Source organism: Parasteatoda tepidariorum, chromosome 8 (assembly GCF_043381705.1).
Source record: "Parasteatoda tepidariorum isolate YZ-2023 chromosome 8, CAS_Ptep_4.0, whole genome shotgun sequence".
In the NCBI taxonomy this organism is placed as follows: Eukaryota; Metazoa; Arthropoda; class Arachnida; order Araneae; family Theridiidae; genus Parasteatoda; species Parasteatoda tepidariorum.
The window spans coordinates 51,435,721-51,460,825 of NC_092211.1; the positions used below are offsets into that span (position 1 = coordinate 51,435,721).

General features: G+C 26.6%; 1 protein-coding gene across 4 annotated transcripts in view; it reads left to right on the top strand.

Moving 5' to 3' along the window:
- Positions 1 to 522: 522 nt before the first annotated feature.
- The window catches only part of LOC107456994 (ribosome biogenesis protein BMS1 homolog), a 42,282-nt gene continuing 17,699 nt past the window's right edge, over positions 523 to 25,105 (top strand). The window contains exons 1-18 of one of the 4 annotated variants that reach the window (XM_043047853.2): positions 523 to 686; positions 1,798 to 2,011; positions 4,264 to 4,454; positions 5,868 to 5,947; positions 6,822 to 7,010; positions 8,899 to 9,041; positions 10,036 to 10,157; positions 10,765 to 10,961; positions 11,877 to 12,007; positions 13,393 to 13,500; positions 14,466 to 14,613; positions 14,738 to 14,888; positions 15,695 to 15,796; positions 18,104 to 18,267; positions 18,630 to 18,711; positions 19,764 to 19,841; positions 22,618 to 22,820; positions 23,865 to 24,053. In XM_043047853.2, the coding sequence (XP_042903787.1) occupies positions 1,842 to 2,011; positions 4,264 to 4,454; positions 5,868 to 5,947; positions 6,822 to 7,010; positions 8,899 to 9,041; positions 10,036 to 10,157; positions 10,765 to 10,961; positions 11,877 to 12,007; positions 13,393 to 13,500; positions 14,466 to 14,613; positions 14,738 to 14,888; positions 15,695 to 15,796; positions 18,104 to 18,267; positions 18,630 to 18,711; positions 19,764 to 19,841; positions 22,618 to 22,820; positions 23,865 to 24,053 (2,448 nt within the window). In that variant the 5' untranslated portion in view covers positions 523 to 686; positions 1,798 to 1,841. The remainder of the gene's footprint in view (positions 687 to 1,797; positions 2,012 to 4,263; positions 4,455 to 5,867; positions 5,948 to 6,821; positions 7,011 to 8,898; positions 9,042 to 10,035; positions 10,158 to 10,764; positions 10,962 to 11,876; positions 12,008 to 13,392; positions 13,501 to 14,465; positions 14,614 to 14,737; positions 14,889 to 15,694; positions 15,797 to 18,103; positions 18,268 to 18,629; positions 18,712 to 19,763; positions 19,842 to 22,617; positions 22,821 to 23,864; positions 24,054 to 25,105) is intronic. The other 3 variants (XM_043047854.2, XM_043047855.2, XM_043047856.2) reach the window with 3 other exon arrangements.

Genomic DNA, 25,105 nt, shown 5'->3' on the forward strand with positions numbered 1-25,105 from the left:
ACTAAAGCAAATTTTCACTTCAAACTCACCAGAATTACTTAATAACATTAATATCTTATGAAAAAAGGCAGATTTGAGTTTAGAAATTAACTAATTTACTTCTTTTATTAAAAACAAAATTATACGTTTGAAATATCGCCTCACGGAATAAGCTGTAGTAAGCAGTTGCAAACTTTCTAACCGGAACAGGTATTGAGCTCGAGATTGTTATTGTTTACATTGATGTTGAAAACACCATCCAAACGAGTAATACACATTGCTCTCAAAAAGAGAAAAAAAAAAGAAGAAAAAGCCATTTTCACTGCTTACGATTGACGCATTTTTGATCACCATCAAGGGAGAAAGAAAAACCTAATTGGTGAAATATTTTCTCTTGCGGAAAACTCACCAATCAGATTCTACCTTTTTTTTTTTTGACGCTGGGAGCGCGAATTGACGTGAATTGTATAAAGTGTGAACAGTGCCTTCGAAAAATAAGTTAGGCAAAAGCGTTACTTTATTTTCCGAAACAGGATAAATCTTGACAACTCAGTTAATTCTATCTTTTGAGTTACCTGCGACCGAATTAAGATTATTTATATTCTCGATAATTTGTTTATGTATAATTTTCACGTGTAATTCCTTCAAAATTGTTTCGTGCTTGCCTAAATTAAAATATGTCTTGTGAAATTTAAGCGTTTTCAGAGGTAAAACTGAAATTATATTTATGTTATATACTGTAGTTTTCTTTCTCTAAAGTAAATTATTGGTTAAATTGTTACGTTCTGTTATAATTTTAAAAATTTTTTAAAGGGATTTTGTGGTATAACTTTCAGATTTATTTGTTATATTTCCTGTTTGATTTCTATTCAAATTTTTTAATTATTTTCTCTTGCAGTATTCCTGAATTCTTTTATTATACTGTATGTCATAAAAATGGATATATATTCTAATTTTATGACACAGGCATATTTTTACTGAAATTTTAGCTGTAAAATATTGTTAAAATGATTTAATAAATAGAGTGGCATCTTTAAGTACTAAATTTTTGAATTTATGCTAAGTTTAATCAACTTTCTAGGTTCGAGTGTAGAATTGGATGCTTCTTTGAATGGGCACTGTAATTTGTACCTTTTATAACCATCGTTGAATAGTCGACCAATTTTTTTAGGGGTTTATGACTACCAATATTCAACTTAGTAGCCTTGTAATTTTAAACCCATTTCAGAAGTCAAGGGAACTCTTGGATCAAGTATATGGAGAAATTTGTCTTTGTGGAGAACTTTTTGATGGAACTAGCCTGCATTTGCGTCGCATTGAGAGAACTTTCCATGGTTAGCCTCATGGCAAGGATTCTCTAACCCACGATCCGCCGACCACTGCTGATATTTTATATCAGTATTGTGGTCAGTGTGTGGAATTTGTTTCTACTAGTCATCACTGAGAATCAAACCCAGATCACCAGAGCGCTCTATTCCCTGAGCCACCACGTCTCATGCAGCTTTTATTGTAAAATCTTTCACATGCCTGTTTCTTATTTATTGGGAAATCAAACTTTTAAGTCATTATTAATGTTTTCTGCAGCGGCATTGAAAAGTTCTAATTAAAAATGGCCTCCGATTAATATATTTCACCCATTTTTGTTATATTAACCATCAAGCATTTTTTTCTTTTATGTTTAACTTTTAAAACTTTAATTTTTTCCGAAATTTTTATTTTGTAACAAAAACGACACTGTTTTAATATTTTGGTACATTGTATAATTTGTTATCTGTTTCAATTAAAAAGTATGACTGATATTTTCAAATTTACTTCCAGACTTTTTATTCACAAAGATAGTTGTTTGAAATTGACTGCATACAATGGCTGATACAGAGAAAGCTGATGCCAAAAAGCCTCATCGCAAGGCCCACAGTGGGCGCAAGGCTGACAAGAAAGAGGCCAAGAAGAAACAGTTATTGGGGGACCAACATAGAAATCCTAAAGCCTTTGCAATTAATAATGTTACCAAGGCTGAAAGGAGATTTCGAAGGTAAGTAATTAATGATCTTTTAAATGAGCCTACTAAACATAAAGCAAAATAATTTATAGAGGAGAAATTCTGTTTTATAGTGTTATCAGTATTGTAAATAAAGAAGTCAATACATATATTGTAATCAGGAGTAAGTCTAGGGCAAATTTACTACAGTATAGTGGTACCTTCACAAATTCAACTTTAGGAAAACGGTAGTTTCACAAAATGCTTTTAAAAAAGGAAATTATAAGACTCCTCCCTGCCTCTTAAATAAGTTTTTGTTTCCCAGTAAGAAACGATAAATCCTGGATTAATGATTAATTAAGCATATACGAATAGGTAGCACGTGTTTGGTCAGATAGTGTGGTATGGTAGCCTAACCGGTCGCTTATGCCATATTATCGCGAGATTTTTTTGTAGCAGAGTTTTTTTAAAATTAAGCGATGAATCGCTCCCTCTGGAAACTTTGCAAGAAGTTGAAATTCGAACATTATTCTAAACATTCGTACATTGCTCTAAATTTATTCTAACTTTTTTTATTAAAATTTTTTTTCTCTGTGAAACTTCTTTCTATATGACCCCGCAGGAAATATTGTCATAATGAAAATAACTTATAGTGCAAGTATTGTTAAGTGCATGTTTTTTTAAAATTCAAGTTGAAATTTAACAATGAACAATGATTTTTATGGATTTTTAAATTAAGATACAATTTTAAGCCCAAAATTTTACAATAGCAAAGTTATTTTTGAATATATGGGGAAAAATCTATAAAATTTTACCAGTCATAAATGATTTATATTTGTAGTGACAATTTTTAAAAATATCTTCTTACTTATCCCTATTTTTGTGTTGATTTTTTATTTTCCACAAATTATGTCTAAATTTTCACAAAATAGGTACCTCTCATAAAAACCTAGACATACCCCTGGTCATTATGTTGAAATGAATATATTTAAGCATATCTAATTGTTTTTAATTTTGCATTTTTGTTTTTATGTAAGTGGTGTAAATTGTTGATTATTGTTTACTAATATTTTTTAAAAGTAATATTTAAAAATACTTTCTCAATAGCACAGTAGGAGATCTTGATAACACATATAATCCTCGATTCTGTCTCTTTATAAGACTATTAACTTTTTGCATTATTTGTTGTAGTATTTACTATGATATTAGAATGTAAAAATCTAAGCAAATTGAAACTGATGAGTTTATCCATTATTTGTTTAAGTAGTGTATCTATTTCTGTCTTTAAATATTTGTTTCTAAAATTTTTTTGTAAAGCATTTTAATATTGGTTTATATTAAATGACTATGTAATACAAAATTCTGTGAAACAAGGTTTCAGATTTTAAGGTTTGCATTATAAAGATCTACTGTATTTAGCTATAGTTTTTAGTTGTGATATATATCTGAGTTTTATTTTTGAATTAATTCAAATTGTTTTTAACAATTTATGTAAATATTGAAAATTGTTTTTTATTGTGTTGCTGTTAGTTAGTTGTGCAATCACTTTTATGATGGATACTGAAAACGTTGAGTCACATAGGTTATAAGCTAGAATATTTATGTACTTTAATCACATTAAGTTGTGCAAAGACAGTGTCTCATTTGTTGACTGGAGCATTATTTTGGTTCTTTACTTGGATTGTACTAATAATATTTGTAACAAAACAGGATCCTTGAGGTTTAATTTCTTTTCATAAGAAAATATAATTTGTATTCACTTATTGCTCTTTGGCATTATTTTATCTATTTCAGACTCTTTTCTCAATAATGCTTTAAGATTTTTCTTTATTTTCAAAATTTTGCATCACTCTTTAACTTTGGACTTCCCAGTCAGCATGTGAAGATTTTTTGATGAATTGCTTAAGATTCCACAAAAATAAAGAGCTTTTTAGCTGAAAGTTTGTCGATTGTCTTTGGCTGATATCTTTTTCCAGCCAAATAATTTTATTTTTTTAAAAGACATATCTCCTAAGCATTACTTAATGAATAGAAGTATTAGAACAGTTTACCATTAAACTATTTCTCTTAAAAACTCACCAACACCTTTGCAAAAAAACTTAGGAAACTTTTGCATCACAGCATTATTATGTTTATAAATATTTATTTATTTATATTATTTTTATTATCTATGTTACATTTATAATGGATGTTCATTTATTTTTTCTCTGTTGAATATTTAGACAGAATATTAATGTGGTAAAAAATATCTTTTTTTTATATTCCTGTTACTTGAGAAAAGTTATGTATTGTGATATTTATTCTAGAACAATGGATATAAAGAGTAAAGGTTATCATGTTCCTGCTGTTGACAAAACTCCTGCCAAACCACCTCCTGCTGTTGTGGCAATTGTTGGTCCTCCTAAAGTTGGCAAAACAACTCTTTTAAAATGTTTAGTTAAGAACTTTACTCGACAGAAATTAACTTCTATAAATGGGCCTGTAACATTAATATCAGGTATGTTGCTTATAAAGTTATATAAATTTACTCTTTCATGAAATGTGTTAAAATATTATGAAAATACTTTCTTTCTTTTAATAAAAAGTAGTTACATTTAATATTTTATGTTAAATATAGACTTGTATAAAGTTTTTGATATCAATCGTGAGGGAAAGTTTAGCATTACAAAATCTTTGTACTTAGGCATGATTCAAAGATAATTAGCATAGGAAATAGACTATTACCTAATGTTTTAAATAAAGAATGGTTAATATTTTAAATCTGAGAAAGCGCATCATGGTTATTGGTTATTTTATATTTTGATGATTAATTTATGGGCAGAATTAAAATAATTAATCTTTGATTAAAATGATTTATTTTTGAATATTTAAAATAAAAAGCCCACTAGGTTTATAGTGAAAGAAGACTGTTTACTAAAGAACTTAACAAATTAAGCACATTTTTAATTCGAAGAAAAATACCACCTTTGTAGACATACACCCGACTCCTTCAACAAATCTCGAGCTTCATTACTCTAAAAGAATGAAGAGAAATAAGTGGTTAAAGTGAGTGAGGAAAAGAGAATATTATTTTTATTCAATCCCTAAGAACAAGCATTTTTTTAAAAGAAAAAATGGTGAAACTATTGATGTTGTAAAATATCTGGCCATCCTACCCAAATACTCTTTCGTGCTTCTATTGATTTTCAATGAAGGACAGAGTTGTTTGACTTTCATAATGCAGTGTTCTTGAATGGCTTCTTGGGTGGAAATTGTGCAATGCAAAATCTGGAACGCTCACACAAATCAATATATTATTTATATTTTTATAGACATTCGATATCTAAATTGCAACGTGTGACATACTATTTCAAATCATTTTTTGTAATAAAAACAACAGTCCGGTTTAAATTCTTTTAGTATTAGAAAAATTCTTTTTCATCTCTCACAATTTGGCAAATTTAATTGTTCATTTTGTCACCAAATTAAAGATTTTGGCGCAATGATGTGGGAAAACGAGAACCCTTACATTATCCAATGGTCTCAGTCTCGCTTGTGATAATCAAGGATAGTATTTTTATGGTATCCTATATAAAAGATTCCTATTTTGGAAATTCGGTAGTCAGTTTATCGACCAGTCATTATTTAAACAGGTGGGCACTATATATATATATTTAAATGTTGTATCTTATAATGAAAAAATGCATAGATTTTATGAAGTACTAACAAATATTTTTTTGAATTCTTATATTGCTGTACTGCTTTTGTTTAATTTTTATATGTTAAGAAAATAGAAAGGTTTTGATGACAAAATTTTGTACACGTCATGACTTATCATTTAAGATAAGTTTGGTTTTATGATAATACTAATTTAATATATTTTTTACTATTATTCCATAATAATAAACAATATTTTTTATTTTCTTTTTAGGCAAAAAGAAAAGAATTACATTCATTGAATGCAATAATGACATTAATAATATGATTGACATTGCTAAAATAGCTGATCTGGTAAGCCTGGTTTAATGTTTGCATGCATTTTGACAATTTGTATACATTTTGACTATCAAATTATTTAACTTATAACTTTGATCATAGGTTATATTTTTGCTGGAAATAAAATGGAATTAAATTTGAGAATTTATTCTTTGATTGTTTACATATACTTATTGAAAATCCTTTTTATTTAAATATTTCAATTAAATATGAATTTTTGTCATTGTTTTGAATGAATTCATTTAGTTTTTAGTATATTTTATTTCTTTAGAATAAAATATATGGTGATGATGCATCTATTTTTCAATACCTCTATATCTAATTCATGCCTTTTGTTAAAGTTTTTCCCATTTTGATTTGCAAATTTTGTTTAAAACAATAAGCTTTGTGTTTGCAATGAAACATAATTCTTTACAAGTAATTTATGAAAAAAAAAGATGAAAAAGAATCTTTTTAAAACAAAATGATACAAAAAAAAATAAAAAAATAATTTCAAGATTTCAATGTCGGTTATCTTTATAATATGATACTCTATTAGTGATTTTAATATCAGATTTTGTTTTGGTTGGAGATCATATTAGTAGTAAATTGAAATTTTCATTATCTTTTCTTTTTTGTATTGCTAAATCATTTGTTATAATTTTTTAAATATATATATATTTATTTATTTTAAATGTTTTTACTTATTCTTATTCATTTGAGTAAAGAAAGTTCCGTGTGTATAAGCCATGCATATTGATTTGAAATAAAATTTAAGTACCCATATTTCTATGTTTACACCATTTTGTTAATACTGACCTTCAAAATGGCTATTTCTTGTTAATTTTTGTGACACATTGTACAAAAATGGTTGTGCAACAAAAGTCATATATGTGGATTTTGTTTTTAGGTGTTACTATTAATAGATGCTAAATCTGGCTTTGAAATGGAGACTTTTGAGTTCTTGAATATTTGTCAAATTCATGGAATGCCTCGCTTAATGGGTGTATTGACACATTTGGACCTCTTCAAGCAGAAAAAAACGTTACAAAGGACCAAAACTATGCTAAAAAAGAGATATCGCACCGAGATTCCAAGGGTATGTTTTAGAGATATTTTGATTAGTAAATATAATTCTTTTATTCATTTAGTTTTTGTGCTTATAATTAGTTTATAACTTTTGGAAGTATATAAGTATTTAATACAATATTTGTTGATATCTGAACTTTCTAATGGTTGATTTTGATAGTCAACTGGTATTGCTCACACAATTCTGAAACTACTTTAAAATGTATTTAAAAACTTACAGCAACTTCTTCAAATAAGCTGATAAATGTATATAGTAAATTTTTTTATGTAAATCTATCTTTATGAACTTTTATATTCTTCTGAGTGCATTGATATTTTTGTAATTAAGTAGTAAATCTTAAGTTTTATGAATTTTTTTCATTCATTTGGTGTCAACAATTTTGATAAAAGTAAATAACCGATTGACTTTATTTAGAATAAAATAACTCCATTCAAAACTCCTTGATTTTCCATAATCTTGAAATAATTATTTTAAGTCTGTTCCTCCACATGTTTTATTACACTGTGCTTTAGGAGCTTAGTGAATAACCCAAACTATAAACCTAATGTGTAAACTGTAGTAGAGACAATTAAATTTTCGATGAGAATATTTTAAATTTATCTAAAATTATATTTATTCTTGCAATTATTTCGATATCTCTGTTTATTTTTTAATGTGTTTTAAATTACTCCTTGTAATCATCAATTTACTTTTGTTTATTATCCTCATGTTTATATTTATTAGATTCAGCATGATTATATGCAGGGCCTTGACAAACTTTTTGTGATTTGTCTACTCATAATTTTTTGAATTTAAGAAGAGTAGCATTAAATCTGTTCTTTCAGTCAGGATCCTGCTCTTGTGATTTTGAAATTAATTTGGAAAAGACTTTTATCTTTAAATTAAGTTATGAGTAAACCATCTTTTCCCTTACTCCAAGTAAAACGCCAATATATAACATCATCAGCTTTAATTTTAAATAGAAGAACTTAATGAGGGATCCGTTTTTAAAATTTATAATACTATTAATGCTTAGTACAACACCCACTACTGCAAACCTTACATTATTATGATTGCTATATAAATTCCCATTTGCTATTCCATAGACATAATATTATTTTAAATTCCTCCAAAGAAAATTACTCCAAAATAGATGTTAAATATTTTGCACTTTTCCAAGAAGCATTTTTTCATTGAAAATAAAACTCTGAATAGCAGAAGTCTTCAGGAAATGATTCAAGCCTATTTCTTTATCTATTTATATATCTATTTTTACTGCTCAATATACATGCTCTTAATCTACATAATCTTAAAATCTCTATGAATAAAAAAAAATAAAAAAGAAAAAAAGGGTGCCGGGATCAACTATTCTTATTCTCGGTAGTCTTGGTTAACTCTATGGTAAAAAAGATGTGAAATTATGAGTACCTTTCATTATAGAGATTTTGAAGTAAATATTTCATCCTCATGTGTAAATTGGAGTATGCATTTATAATATTTGTAAATTTCTTTACAAAGAGTTGAATAAATTCATGTATCATAGATTTCTTGTGTAAAAGGCAGTATTGACTCTTTCTGTAGAGTGCTGTGATAAGTGGTTTGCTTTGTAATTAAAATATATTGTATTTAACTCATTCTTAATTTTTTCTTCAAGAGATTTCACAAGAAATTTTTACAGGATAGAGGTATTAACCCTTTGCCCAACTTGGAGGGCCAGTCCTTTGATATACTCCCCAAACTGTATTTGGAAAGATAAATTTTTTAAATGAAATAATTTGTGAAAGACAAGACAGGATTAAATAACTTTAATAAAGGATCCACTAACTGACCTAAACTTCTCTTAATCAGATCGTTGGTTGTAATTTCTTATCCTACATTCCTTTTTAAATATCTTTGTTGATTAAAAAAATCTTTATAGGGTGAGAAGATGTTCTACCTATCAGGCCAAATGTATGGAGAATATTTAAAAAATGAAGTTCATAACTTGGGTCGTTTCATTTCTGTAATGAAGTTTGAGCCATCTACATGGAAGAAAACACATCCATATGTGTTTGTAGATCGGTAAGTCTTTATGAAATTCTTATTAATCAGCGAAAAGGCGTATGCAATTTATCAATGCATGTATGTAGTCCTACAAAAAAGTTTGATATTTCTGGCTTATAAAACCAGAAATCTTTACAGCTTTTAATATCTGAATTTCTATAACTTGATGAACTCTGGACAAGTTTATAGTTTAATACGCATTTTAGAAAAAAGATTTATCAACCTTTTTTTGAAATTGGTGTATGTTGCTTCTACACTCCTGCTTGCGTGAGATTTTTTCTAACAGAATGTGATATAACAAATTTACTTTCAACTCAGTGTAAATATTTTACAGATTTTAAGTTGTAAATTATACTATTAGTAAATTATTAAATTGCCAGAATAACTAATAAGCAGAGTATAGTTTTTCTGTCTTGAATATAACTGTAATAAATGCTTGAATTGTCTTGCATTGAATGCTGAACTATCCACATCTCTTAACAGATGTTTCTCATTAATGACTTTTTTAGTTTCAATATATTGTAATTGATTGTATTTTAAATGATTCGCCATCTTAAAATTTGTTCTTCATTTAATATTTTCTTTATGTGATGCCTTGTATAAAGTTACACTAGCTGTTTTAATATTTTGTCTTTTTAATTACAGTCAACTAGTTGTATTTAGAGGCATTTTTTTAAATCTTAAGGCTTCTGTTTAATATGCCACATAAACTGTTATTATCAAAGGAGATACAAGTATTTTCAAACAGAAGTGTAACTATCAACTAATGTCAGGAAATATTGGAGGGAAAAGGAAGTTACCAATACTTAGGTCATTTCAGTACTTTTTAATTGAGCTAGTTTTATGGGCCAGTGATTTTGACAAGTTGTTAATGGATTAATGTTTTAACAAATTGATCAAAAGCCTACTTCTCATAATAAATAACTGTTGTGTTGTTTATTTTGTTAATTCCTTAAATTTTATACTGTTTTACACACTAATGGTATATAATGGATTATTTATTTATATATAGAATGGAGGATATAACTAATCCTGAGAATTTAGCAAAGGATCCTAATTGTAATAGAGCTGTGTGCCTCTATGGTTATGCTCGTGGTGGAGCATTAAAGCCTAATTCCAATTATCATATTCCAGGTAATAGTTGAACTTGAGCTCTTTATATTTAAAACTCTCTATCTTATTTGTCTTTCAATCAAATAGTTTTTTAAATAAGTGATTGGTTTTTATTTTTTCCTTTTTATTCTTATATCATGTAAGTTTTATTTTTAAGAAAGGAATGGAAACTTCCCCATAGAAACTTTCCAAGTGACTTGAATAAGTTTTCTTTATTAGTAATAGTTTGCAAAGAGCTAATACAATTATTTTGTTTTGAGGGAGAAATCTTTTACCTCTAAAAAATAACAATAAATTTACAGATTTGATTAGATTTTATGTTATAAAGCATTCTAGTCAATACAAAGATAGTTTTAAATTGAATATTTTAAACAAAGTTTTAAGCATGGAAATAAAAATGTTTCTTTTTTTAATATGTTTTTTTATAAATAAATAAAAAAAAGTTTAGTGATGTTTTCAATTGGAGGGAAAAATTTGTTCAACTTCACATTAAAATTTCTAAGTGTTTTTTTTTTCTTTTTAAAGTTTAAAACAGTTTTATATTGTTATTATATGATAAATTAAGTGATTTTTATTATAAAAACAGTATTCAAAACTAATATTTAATTATTTTTAAATTGATTTTCAGGTTGTGGTGATTATTTGATTCGAAATATTCACTTTTTGCCTGATCCTTGCCCTTTGCCTGAGAAAAACAAAAAACGTTCACTGAACGAAAAAGAAAGGCTCATTTATGCGCCCATGAGTGGAGTGGGAGGTATTGTTTATGATAAAGATGCAGTTTATATCGAATTGAGGGATAATCAACAGCAAAAAAAGCAGGAAGTGAGTGTTTTTATTTCTACCTTTTTTCATAACTGTCAACTTTTTTATCCCCAGTTTTCTGCACTGCTGAGTTTATAACTTTCTGTATTTTGAAAATTTTCATGAAAGTTTCGTACCTTAGAACTAATTATGTGTACGAATACATGTGTAAGAATGTGCTCTCATCCCTAGCTCAGACAATGACATCTTTAATTTTTGCTGTGCTTCAGCCTGATGCACATTAATGCAGAACGTAGAAAATCTCATTGTACGGAAAAAAAGAATGATATTTTTCTTCTATTTTGGATTTATTTAAGCTGAATTTGTTATAACATTACATTCTGATAGCTTTACTGTTGATTCTTTGAATAAGGAATAGAAATTGAAAGTGTACAATTTCATAGTGAATCCTCTGCATTTTGAAAAATTGGGGTTGGCAGGTATTGTTTTAAAATTTTTCTTTTTTGATATCTTGCATTTAATTACTAGCATTTACTTTTTGTTTGTATTTTTAAGCAAATACTTTAATTCGATATTCAATGTAAATTTATTTTACCATGATGTTAAAAGATATTTTTAATTTGTTGATTGTGTGCTAAATGTGTCGCAATTTTTTAATATTTTTGGCATTAAAAGATGATAGAAAAATAATTTTTAATTTAATATTAAAAGATAACTCCTTTTAATAATTTATAATGGTAAAATAATTACCTGTTTACTGCAAATGAGAAAATATTTGTCAAAGCCTTTTTTTTTTCATGTCATTTTGCCGATAACATAGATTGTCATTTTACAGGCTTAATACAGATTTTAAAAATATTGGTAATAATTTAATGATGATTTTATACATGTATGAGAAAATGTAAAGAGTTGTAAATAGTGTTAGTTTAAATATTTTAATGAGTTAGTGTTCTAATAAGAAATTCTAATTTGTAGGAAGAAAAACCAGCTGATAAATTAGTTAACACTATGGTTGCTGTTCAACATCCTATAGATGAAAAAATGAAGGCAGCACAGTTTCAGTTATTTGCTGGGGCTAAGCCACTTGGTGATAAAGACATGTCCAGGTATATGTTGGTGTATTTTTCTTTGTTTACTAGCTATTATTTGTTTATTGAATTTTTAATAGATTTTTTTTCACAATTTAAACAAACTCTACTTATTTTGGTTGAAATAGAATAAAGTAAGCAATATCTTTAACTTACTGAATGATTTAATTTTTTAAAGTTTCATTCTTTTATCTGATTAAAAAAAATAAAGTAAGAAATAAATGTACAATTAAAATAAATTAAAGCAACTGTAGTTAGTTAAGGTAACAATTCCATTTTTTACGTATTCATTTTGGCTTAAAAATTTTTTTAAATTTTAATCTTCAAAATCAATTTTAAAATAAGTCTGAAATAATGTGTGAAGTACTTGTATATGAAATAAAACGAATATTTTTAGAATTGCACCATACCAAAAAAGTTACCAATATAACCAATATAATAGTTCAATTACCAATATAATAGTTTTGACACTGAAGATAAAATAAATTTTTTCCTGCAGATACAAAAAAACTCTTATTTCCAAGGTTTCGATCATTATTTTTCAAAATGTGTTGTTAGATTTGATGTTGCTGTCATAATAGTAGCTTTCCAAACATTTAAATTTTTATGTACATGTAAAGAAATGTTAAGAATTATTTTTTAAAAGTTGTTTCAGCAATTATTATGAGACATTGAAAACAAAATACTGTTTTAATAGTGTATCCCATGTCTACCACATTAATGGTTTGGCAACAAAATACCAAATTTTTCATTGTCTTGAATAAAGATATAATTTTTATAATATTCTTTATATTGCTCTTAGGATTTTATTTACTTCTATAATATCTTTTACATTGCTTCTTGAATTTTGTTTACTTCCAAAATAAATTATATATTTTTTTCAACTTCTAAAAAAATTTATATTTTAACAGTTTTGCATTTTTAATTTTTTTCAGAAATTAAAAATATATTTGTTATAATAGAGAAAGATATTTATATTATATAAAAAAATATATTTGAAGAAATGAACATATATTTGACAAATATAGAAACATAAAAATATATTTGTCATAATAGAGTAAGAGAGAGTGGTTCATATGTTTGATTAATATATTACACTAAGAACTAATTAATAAAAAAAGTCAAAATGCAAACTAGAAGATATGGACTTTAAATAATGGTTATTTTGTTTTAATTTTATTTAGTAAACAAAATTGTATAAATTGACCAGGATTGGAATATCATTTTTATTTTGAAACATAGCTTTCTTTTTAATATGTTCAATACCTGATTGTTAAACACTCAAAAATAATTTTGAAAATGTTCCAAAAAGGTTTTAAATTATTTTATAAATTAACTAGTTTTATGTTAATTATCAAACACAGTTAGATATATTTCTAAAAACTTACATTATTTCTATTTAGCAGTGAGGATGATGATCAGGAAGATTCTTCAGCCAGTCAAAGTAAAAATAAATCTCAATTCCAATTATTTTCTGGTGGAAAGTCTTTAAATGATGATGATTTATCAAGGTAGAGATTTTTTTCTTTTTTAATATATATCTTTTTATTTTTAAGAAGGCTTTTTTTTGCATTTTTTATTTCAGGCACGATTTACATGATTTCAACTTAAAATCCTGTTTTTAAAATGTTGCTCATAGTTTTATGTGCTTCAATCATCGAGAGTAATTGAGATTAATTCTGGTTCAATTCATTGAAAATCCAGATGCTTCTAAAGGATAGAAAAAACTCGAAAACAAGCTTTTATTTATTAATTTATTGCATTAACAATGTCATTTACATTTGTAAAACTTTTCCTGTTACTTTTATTTTTTTTTGATAATTTCTCACTACTTAAAATTATTCCATTGATAATATGAATGACTGGAACTAGAATAATTTTAAATCTATACCAAGCTATTGTTAGATTAAGTTTCAGAGTTAATATTTATAGTTTTGCATTATAATTTTATCAATATGTTTTGAAAGTTTAAAAACAATATAAATAACAAAACGTAAAATTCAATTATTTGCATATTATCTAAAAAAAACCCCCCATATTTTTTTAAATAGACATTCAATGTAGGATAGCAAAGATAAACAGAATTTCATCAATGGTCATAAGTAACAGATTGTCAAAGTTATATATATTTTAATGAATTCCTTGAGCTATTGTGTCGAAACATTTTTACTTTTTGAACTTCTAATCCCCATAACTTGAGATCCAAAAGTTTTCATTATTTAATTGAGAAATAAATTGTTTTATTGAATAAAATTTGATTAATTGTTAAACTGTGCTACTTAGTGGAGCATTATTTCATGTTTTCAATACGAACAGAATAATAGGATATTTAATCTTGATTTTTTTCATAAGTGAGGACCTACCTAAATTTTCTCTAAAAATATGCATATACCACTCTTATTAGTAGAAAAAGATATTTATTATTAAAACTAACATTATTTTAATTATTACAAACTATTATTGTTTTGAATTTAAGTAGTGATGATGATGAAGATGAACAACCAACTGGCCTTGGATTTGAAACTGATAGTGATGATGAAGACAATGAAGACGATAGTGACGGTGAAAGTGATAATTGTAGTGATGATGAAGGTATTGATGTAACTTTAAAGAAGAAGAAAAAGGTTTTTTATAGTTTGTTTCTATTATCTTTTCATTATTACGTATTGTTATAATTTTTCATAATTAGAACATTGCAATCACAAAACAAAAGCTTCAGTTTATTTTTTCTTTTCTTTTTCGCTATAGAAGGTTAGATTTGCTGATGATAATGATGAAGAGAGTGCTGAATCATCTGATAGCGATGAAGGAGATTCAGGAGAAGAAAATGATAACAAGCGTTTAAAGAAGCGTCGAAAACTTGATTTAAATGATAAAGATGAGAATGAGGATGAGCTTGGTGAGGGTTTTTTAGTCTTTTTTTTAAAAAATTAACTGTTTTATTTAAAATTTATAATTTAAAAAAAAGAACAAATTAGGTTTTTCTACCATTTTTCTGCATAAAGTTTTGCTTATTTTTCTATTCTGAAGAAATTAAATTAAGTGTTACTGCAATAAAATGTTTGAAGAACAAAATAAATGTAATGGTTATTTTTTTTTATAAAGCTTAAATTATCAACATAGTATTATTAACCCTTGTCTGTAAGAAATTAAAAAGTAATTAATTAAAAAGACAATATGTTCTGTTTAAGTTTAAGCTTTACATTCTAATACGCTTTTTTCATTTATATATATTGATAACTGTTTTATAAGAATTTTTAAACTTAATATTGGAGCTAATTCTATATTTTTTTTCATGCAAAAAAAATTGTAACTTTTTTTCTCAGTCTGATAGTGACAGTAATGTTAAATTAACCAAATACTTTATTCATTTAACTAAAACTAAATTTAGAAACTTGAAAAAAAGTTTTCTTTAGACTTATTCGTTTCTTTGGAGAATTGCAATGAAATATGATTGTTTATCTGCATTTTTAAGAAATGAATATCTGTCGTGAATATTTTGAGTATAATGAATGCTTCTTTGATTCATTTGTGATTTCATGTAAAAATAAGTTTTGAACTAAAATCTGGTTTAAAATAATTAAAGCTGCATATACTTCCACAGTTTTTTTTTATTGTTATCAAAATATGTATTATTGTAATGTTTATATTTAAAACTGCTGGAAAGGGAATTATGACATTACTTTTATAATGATGCATTTATAGGTCAAGCAAAATGGAAAGAAAATTTATTGAAGAAAGCAGCTGATGATTTTTATCAACGTCAAAAGGAAACTGTTAGCTTACAAAAACTTGTTTATGGGCACAGTAAGTTGGTCATTTGTCTCTGAAATTTTAATTCACATAACAAAAGATGTCTCAAAATTTACAATTTTTAAAAAAATCTGAATAAATTGTGAATAATTAAAATTTTTTTTCCAATTGACATTCTGTTTTTTAAATTTTTAAGCAATTAACTGAAGTCCTACTGAATTAGATTATTAACAAGGCCTCTAGCTATTATAACTGCAGCAAAAAAAGACAAAGCATAAATTCAAGTTCGCAGAAGCATTCAGCAAGGGAGGCTTGCCGAATATCGGCTAGAGCCGTTCATTTTTGAAGCAGGATCCTGATGTTGTACGATGTGCTTTTAACATTTTTCAGTCTGGTCTGCTAAGGTACCAATGTTAGTGTTTATGACAAAGAACACTGAGAAATTCTTATCTAACTCAGCGGTAACCCTAATATTTGGCTTTGCTGGTTATGTATAGTGTGCCAAAAAAAAAAAAAAAACCTCCTTGAGTATCTTTTGTTCTAATGATCGGATCTTTACGTTCTAGGACTTACTGGTTTGAGGGGGTAACCTCAAATATGCTAATTAATTAGTGCAGACGATATTTAAATTACAAAATCAGACACAAAAACATACTTTCTCTGTATAAACATACCTTTTTTCATCAACAGATTCGGATATCTGATCCACAAAATATAGGGGGTAGTTCTGGTCCCATATTCTGGTCTGGGAAGCAATTCAAAGTTTTGATGCCTTAATGTTAATTTTACTTTTTATGTTCTATTATATGTTAATGTTTTATTTACAAAGTGTTTAGCTATCTGTGCATTTTCCTCAATACCCTCTAGAGAGCATCAGGGAGTTACTGTACTATAAAATATTTATACAATTATCCATCCCATATCCAGTGGCATTTCAGTTTAATGATCCCTTCAGTGTAATATGCGCGTAAACCGTTTTTTTTAAAATTTATTTTTTTAAAATAAATTTTAGCATATGTAATTTATTTTATATAAATTATTTAATCTTAATAATTTCCTTAAATTATTAAATGTAAGAAACTGTTAAAATTATTCTCAATTATGAATGTAAATGTACATCATGAATAAATATGGTTTTCAAACACTATTTTTTTTCTCTTATTCTAGTGAGCTGAGTAAAGTTCTAACAATTTTAATTAAAGCACTTCCTTAAAGTTAAATGTTAATTTTATTCTATCGTACAAAAACATGAAAAAAGTTTATATTTTTATTTTTTAAAAATTGTGTTCTTTTAATTTTAAACGTGCAAAGTTTCGTCTAACACAGGTTGCCAACTGAAGTTGACAAAGACAGAGTTACTCAGTTTTCTATTTTCTTTATGCTCTGAAAAAAATATCTAAATCACGTGAATTTGTAATGCTTACCTTAAATAAAGTATTGCATGAGTTATTTTTTTTTTTTTTATGAGAGGTATAGTGAAGCAAAGTATTTCATATTTTTAAGCTATTTGATTCGTTTAGTATCAAATCCTGTTTTATTGTTAATGTTAATCATATTTGTTTTAATTTTCTTGAAGAACAGTTAATGATTAATTAGAAACTTTCTTAGCGTACCTTGAAAACAAGTTTTCCTTTAAATATTTTTCACTTGAAAAATACAATTATTTTAAAAATTTTTTTGCTGTAAGAAATTTTTGAATTAAAATAGGTTGGATAAATTTGGACACAACACTAAACATTATTATTTAGACTTATTAATCCTTTTGAAAGTATTTATATAAACAATGGTGGTTATATCAGTGCCTGATTCAAATTTAAACTACTATAAAACAAACCAATTGTTTTGCAGTTTGATTTAGCATGTATTTGAAGTATGTTAAGTTTCAAATACTCTTTTATTTAAATATAAAACAAAATAGAAGAAAATAAAATTTTCTTAGAATCTGACATTCTGAGAAATTCATTGTCTTCTTAGTTTCATAGTTTTTGTTGTTCATTCTTAGATGTACCTTTGATTTAAATTCTAACAATGTTTCATAAAATAGAGCAACTTCTTCACGATTCTTGAGATTTGTTCAGCATTAAAAATTTAAGTTAAAATCCAGCTTAGTTCTCTTTGAAATTTTTTTATTATGGAAGTGTCAAGTTAGAAAAGATCACATCACATAGCAATGTTGTAAGGGTCACCAAGCTGGCCATGTAGTTGGCTCGTGCTTATTTAAGTTTACTCAAAGAACAAACAGCAAATTGTTTATGTGTTTTTTAAGGGTTTATGTGTTTTTGTGTTTTTTAAGTGTTTATGTGTTTTTTATGTGTTTTTGTTTTACTTACTACCTGCTAATTTGTCTTAAAAACTTTTTAGACTTTATAAGGAATCAAGATAGTGAATCAGAATCTGATGGTGAAATTGGAAACTTGTTTTTTATTGCAAAACATGAAAAGGATAAGAAAAATGTTTTGAGTGATAATGACGTTGACTGTTCAAGATTTGTATCTAATGTACCTAGGGATTGGTCTGATCAAGAGGTTAGTTATATATTTACTGTTGTTATTATCAGTTTTTAAGGTTTTAACCTGATATGTGATTCTACCTAGATAATAATGTTTTGCGCTTTTTTTTATCACTTACCTTATTTCTAATTTTCATTAAAGTTTTTTCCCCTTGAGATGTTGAGAAATAACCACATTACATAATATTTTTTTACATGCTCATTTCAAAATGTGTAATAACTGATAAAATAAAACTTTAAATCCATGGATTGACATAGATTGAGAGTAACTTTTTAATTTACTTAATACACATGCTTTCTATTATTTTTGTTTTATGCTATTTCATGCTTGTTTAATGTTATTAAGATAATACAATGTTATTTTATTGTATTATGTAGATATTAGAAACAATTAAAGATTGCTTTGTTACTGGAAAATGGGAAGATAAAGATGATGCTGAAAAGCTCTTAGAAGAAGATGGTAAGTCTTGACTATAAGAATTTTATCACCTTTCAATTCCTTATGACCCCAAAGGCCCTTAGTGATTTTTCCTTCTTTAATTTTGTGTCATTTCCAGTATATTTTTGTCTCTGACTCCTCTTTAAACACAGTTTGAATTTGCTACATTATGCACATAATACTTCTTTTTTTGGTGCATAATAGCAATTTTCAGCTTTTCTATAGTTAAACTCTATATTTTATCTTACCTAATATTATATTGTAATTTATTGTTATTTATATACCTGCACTTTGGGAGGGATGCTTTTATTATTTAAAAGAATTATCATAGTACCATCAAGCTTTAGCAATTATAGATAGCTTTATAAAAACTACAGAACGATAACGATTTTTTTAAATTTATGAATTTCCTTTTCTTAACATTTTTGCTATATAGAGACAAATCCTTTTTTTATGGTAATTAATAAAAAACACAATTGGTAATTAATAAAAATCAATTATTTTTTATATTAAGCAGTATTTTTTTATGTTTTAATGAACAATTACAATTTTTATTATAGATAAATATCTTGAAGTTTGTTATTTCGTTTTGAAATATTGTAACTGTGGAATATCAAATAAATGTTTCATTTTGTCATTATCAAATTACCATAAAAAGTTATTTTCTTTACAGTCTGAAAAAACAGTTTATCAGTTATGTAAAAATATTGCTAGAAGTTGAAATTGTTCTTTATGTTTTTACAGAATAGGGTTAAAAAAACTGTCTAAATAATTTGTTTAAGTGTCATTAAAGATTTAAGACATACTGGTTTGTTTAGTCATGAATCGAAGAGTTTGAAAAGGGCCAGATTAATATGGTTGCATGCAAAGGTACAAATGTATTTTCAAGATAGATATTATATTTTCTGATAATTTATAGTTTAAGTTTTAAGGTTAAACTTAGTTTTATGTTTAAAATGTGAGCATGTTAAAAAAATTTCATGTTTATTTCACAAAAAGTTATGCAAACTGTTTTAATTTTGTCCCAAAATTTTATAATATAATTTATCTCTGTACATTTTTTTTATTTTTAGATGATCTGTTTGGTGACTTTGAAGATTTTGAAACAGGAACTGTTCATAAAGGCAAAAGTAAACCTGAAGGAGACACTGGTATGTTTTTTTTTTTTAAATTTCTTATTAGTTTTATTGATTTATTTCTTAGTAGTTTTATTGATTTATTTCTTAGTAGTTTTATTGATCTTCTTATTAGTTTTATGAGTTTATTTTTTATTAGTTCCATTGATTTATTAATTATTCTAAGTAATGTATTTTTTTTAAGTTTAGTATTATTGGTGAATAACTCATGTTTTCATATTTTAAAATAACTCAAGATTTTGGAATGTCTGACTTTTTGTTTTATTCATTTATTTCTTATTAGTTCCATTGATTTATTAGTTATTCTAAGTAATAATTGGATTTTTTTTTAAGTTTAGTATTACTGGCAAAATAACTGTCATGTTCTAAGATTTTGAAATGTCTGACTTTCTTTTAAAAATTTTAACTTATAGAATAATTTTAAATCATTAGGAAGTATAATTGATTTCCTGAAAGACATAAAAATGTATCATTATCCTAGAGCTATAGCCTGGCCTTCCTTAAAGTTTTGACTTATTCTCTTTTGTTGGTTGCCTTGTTCTTCATGTTGATAATTTTAAGTACTTTCAGGTCCTCTTCAATTTGCACTTTACAACTAACTCTAGGTTTTTGTCCCTCTGGTTTTCTGTCTAATAACCTTATGACCTTCTTTCTGAGTCCATTCTTGAGACGTACCCAAACCATCATATACTTTTTATTCTTATAATAGTTGTTACCATGCCAGGTTCTTTATATTTATCATAAATCTCTTTAGTTGTTCTGATCTTCCAATGCATATCCTCATAAATTGCACCGAAAATATTCTGCGAAATTTTCTTTTCCCATATTCTTAGAGGATCAGAATCACTTTTAGTTAATATCCATATCTCAAATCTATGTAGCAAAATTGGTTTATTCATAATTTTATGCATAAGAATTTTAAGTTACGTTTTTAAAACTAGACTTCATAAATTTTTGTAAAGCTTAATAACATCTGTTTCAAGCAACCATTTTTGCTCAATATGTATAAAAATGCATGGTTTAATATTTTTTAAAAGGGTGCTTTGCTTTGTTTTAATTCTTAAAATAAGAAAAAAAAAATATGTGGTATAATTAAAAATATAGAGAAAATTATACATGTACTACATTTAAATAATGGAATATATACAATAGTTATTAATATTTTTTAAAATTAATAACTATTCGTGTAATATTTCTTTTCGATTTTTACTTCTGTATAAAATAAATAGATTTTTTGTAAATTAATTTTTTATAATTACTAAGTAAGAAAATGGCTATACATTTTAGACATAATAACATTTATATATTTTATCCTTTAAAGGGGTATTTATTTTTTTAGAATTTGTAATAAGCTAAAAGTTCCATAGAATTTGACTGAATGTCTTGCATTTTTCTAAAATTATTTCTAACTATTGCTTTAATATTTGTTTGTTAGTAACATTTTAGTTTGTGTTGATCATTTAATCGGAAATTCATATTTTTAGTGCAGTTATATAAAATTAGTAGCTTTTAACTATAGATTATCTTCAGTAAAAACTCCCCCGTCGCAAAGAGACCGTCTGTTGCTATGGAATCAAGAATAGCGCATTTCAAGGAGCTTCTCTTAACTCTAAGGCTAACACAGTTGTCCGAAGAAAAAGATTCCCTTTCTCTCGCTGATCTGAGCCCAATCCTGTCCTTGACAATTGACCACATACTCTTACTTGAAATACTTATAGCTCATTACCATAGTTACCACCACAGGTCCAGACGAATGGCCTGGGGAGTTTTTACTTTAGACAAACTGTACTCCTCTAGTGGGATAAAACTGGATGCATATATAAACTCTATGTGTAATTTAGATATATATTAGAATTTCAGTGAAAAAAATAGCAGAGATTTTTATTTATTTGATAGTTTGATAATATGTACAAAGTTTACATGTAATGTGTGAAATGAAAGTTTTCTTTCCTTGCTCCACTGCAGTTTTTATAAGCCCAGCAAACACAATTTTCAATATTCCATATCCATTCTCAGTTGAATAAAGTTATCTATGCAGGTGCCATGTATTCAACAATAACAAAATGCTAATATTGCTGCTCTTTCTTGTTACTAAGTACAATGCAATCCAGAGCCTGTTTGTTAGAAAGCAGAACTAATTTGGCCAGAATCAGGGCAATCTGTTTCTCCCCTGTTCATCAGTTTCATCCTGTTCTTTAAAAATTATGGTGTTCTTTAAAAAAAATGAAAGATAAAACATCATTTCTAGAGCGAATTATCTTTTAAACTTCTCTGATTTCAGAATTTTTGTTTTTTATTTCATCAATTTTAAATTCTAACTGAAGCAAGCCAGTCATTCCGAAATGAGAACAGAAAAATCTGGAGTATTTCTTTCCTTTCCTATGAACAAGAAAATTATCTTTAGAATATAATTCTGCAGAAAAAAAAGGAACAAAAAATTATTTGCTTTTGTATTTTTTTCACTTACTTTATTGCTTCAACTCTTTCTTTACTCTGTTTTTTAAATTTAAAATCTAAATATGAAGATACAGAGTATAACAGTTTTGGTTATAACTATCATCTCAATTAATGTTATTATAATGTTTTTTTAAATTTATTGTTGTGTTTTTGTGGAGAAAATAGTAATTCATTAAGTCATGAAAAGTTCTTGGAATTAGTCATGGGAAGTCATGAATAGTCGTGGATTAGAAAATCTAAAATGTAGCAGATACCCTGTCTCTCCTACCATTTAACTGTAAATTCAATCTGAGCTCAATCAGTGTACTTATGTCCCACTTTTCTTATCTTGTAGAAAAAGATGAATCGTCTGAGAATGAAGAGCAAGATGATAAAGATGAGACTGAAGAAGTGAAAGCTGAAAAAGAGAAGACAGCCCAAGAGAAAAGAATGGAAAAGAAAAAGAAACTCAAAGAAATGTTTAATAAGCAGTTTGACGATTCTGAAGGACGATCTTATCACGATGACCTTAAACTAGAAGCTGATACTCAAGGAGAAGTAAGAACTTTTTTTTTAAAAAAATTTAAAATGTTTTAAAAATGTATTAAGATTTTAATTTCAACGAAGAAGATAAGTTATTCAAATGACTTTCAAATTATATTGTGAATTGATTTTTAAATAACTGTTAATTTTTTTTCATTTTTAGTTTTCTACTAATGTTACTTTTTATCGCTCCAAATTTTTCTTCAGCATCAAAATAAAAGTTTGCCTTTTGCTTTTATAATTGTATATTTTGCCTTGTCTCTCAGCTTAATTCCTTCAACACAAAACCATTTCTTTTCTTAACCCTTAGTATTGTAGTTGCATCCTTGATGACAAGTGATGGATGCTAAATCCTCACAGAAGTGATGGATGAGAAATTTGCACTTACCTGAATTTGCACTTCCAAAATAAGTCCCAAGTTCATAAGTATTATACATATTTTGGAAGCACTTAGTGATGGAGATAAATTGTTACGATACATTTTTATCCTTTCATCAACAGTTAAAATAGCAAAATTTCTGTTTTTATTTTCAATTATTTATCATTCATATCATATATTTAACATGATCGAAGAGGAATAAAAAAGATCAGGAAATTTTGATGTTTGTAGTTTGAAGTTTTTTTAAAAATCTTTACAAGTATTATAATATGCAATATAGTTAATGTATAATTCGTTTTCATTATCTTTATAATAGTGCATTTGTAATTTTGAAATTTACCCCAATAAGTTAATAGTTTTCTATGTTTTTCTTCATTACAAAAAAGCTTTTTCTCCAACCATTTTATTTTCCTAAAAAGTGGAGTAAAGAAAATTTCAATGCATTGAGATTTTTAACTTATGAAGTTTTAATTAACTTGAATCGTAATGTGCAATGTAGAAAGAAATATGAATTTTTTTCACTTTCTTTGTAATAATATACCAGTAGTAATTCTGAAAGAAAACAACTATCATAAGCTCTTAAATGCTCCCATTCCTTAGTATTTAAATATTTTTTTAAACTTAACTGAGGAAATTGCACATTTTTGCATATTAAACCTGATTTTTGATTGTCTTTCTAGTTAAATAAGACTGAATTCGAAGGACTTGATGATGAGCTTAGAGTTCAATATGAAGGTTTCAGACCAGGCCTGTATCTTAGACTTGAAGTTGAAGAAATGCCCTGTGAATTTATTAGAAATTTTGACCCTTCTTATCCTATTATTCTTGGTTCACTATTGAAGAATGAAGAAAAAATGGGTTATTTGCAGGTAATTAAAATTTTCATTTTCTTACTATACTTTCGTAATACCTGATTTCCACTAGCAGGTTTAGTAAGCTTATATATGGTCTGGAATCTGGCTTAACCCTTTATAGAGACATTTTTTTCTAGTTATGTTAAAATATTTTGGGATTGGGATTGATTTAAGAAAAAAAAAATCATTCAGGTAAAATACTTTAAAGAACTCCAAAAAATCATGAGCAACTAACATGATTTAACAATGAAAACCATCTGAATAATTGAAACACAAAATTTGTCTCGAATAACATCACATTAAAAACATTAAAGTTAGAAAAAAGAATCGCGAGTTTGATTGGAACTCAATTTTGTAATAGTAGTAACATGTTCAAAATATCAGGATTTGGAGAACAGAGATTAAGTTGAGTGGTCTGAAAAGGCGATCATAAAACCATGTGGATTTATGATGGAATCATTGGGAATAAATGCATTACAAAGTGTTAACTGAAATTTGAAATTCGTAAGTCTATAACATCATATTAAAAAATTAGAGCATAAATAAATGTCTGAAAAACCAATTAGTAAATGATGTTGATTTACAATAAAATCGTCAGAAAATAAATTCATCAAAAAGTGATTGCTCAAATTTGCATATCATAATTTAATGACTGATAAGGTGAACCAATTTTCCTTCTCCCTTTGAGATGATAACTAGGTTTTGATATACAATGTATTTTTATGTAATCCAAACTACAAACTTCCCTCTCTCCAAACTTCCACAATTAATGAGAGGATTTTCACAGCAGATTGAACGTACACTTTAGCTGCACATACACATTGGTTGTTTGGTCAGTCACCTGGATCGATCACCTGGCTCTGCAAGCAGCAGTGTATGCAACATCTTAACCGGTTGCATTGTAGGAGCACTCCACAAAACCTTCATCATGCAAACAAAACCCTTCATTATTATTATTTATTATTATTATTACTGTAATATTCCTTCATGAATATTATGTGGTTGGTTCTCATAAATAACTATCACTAATATAGACAACACTATTTATTATTAACATATACAAAAAT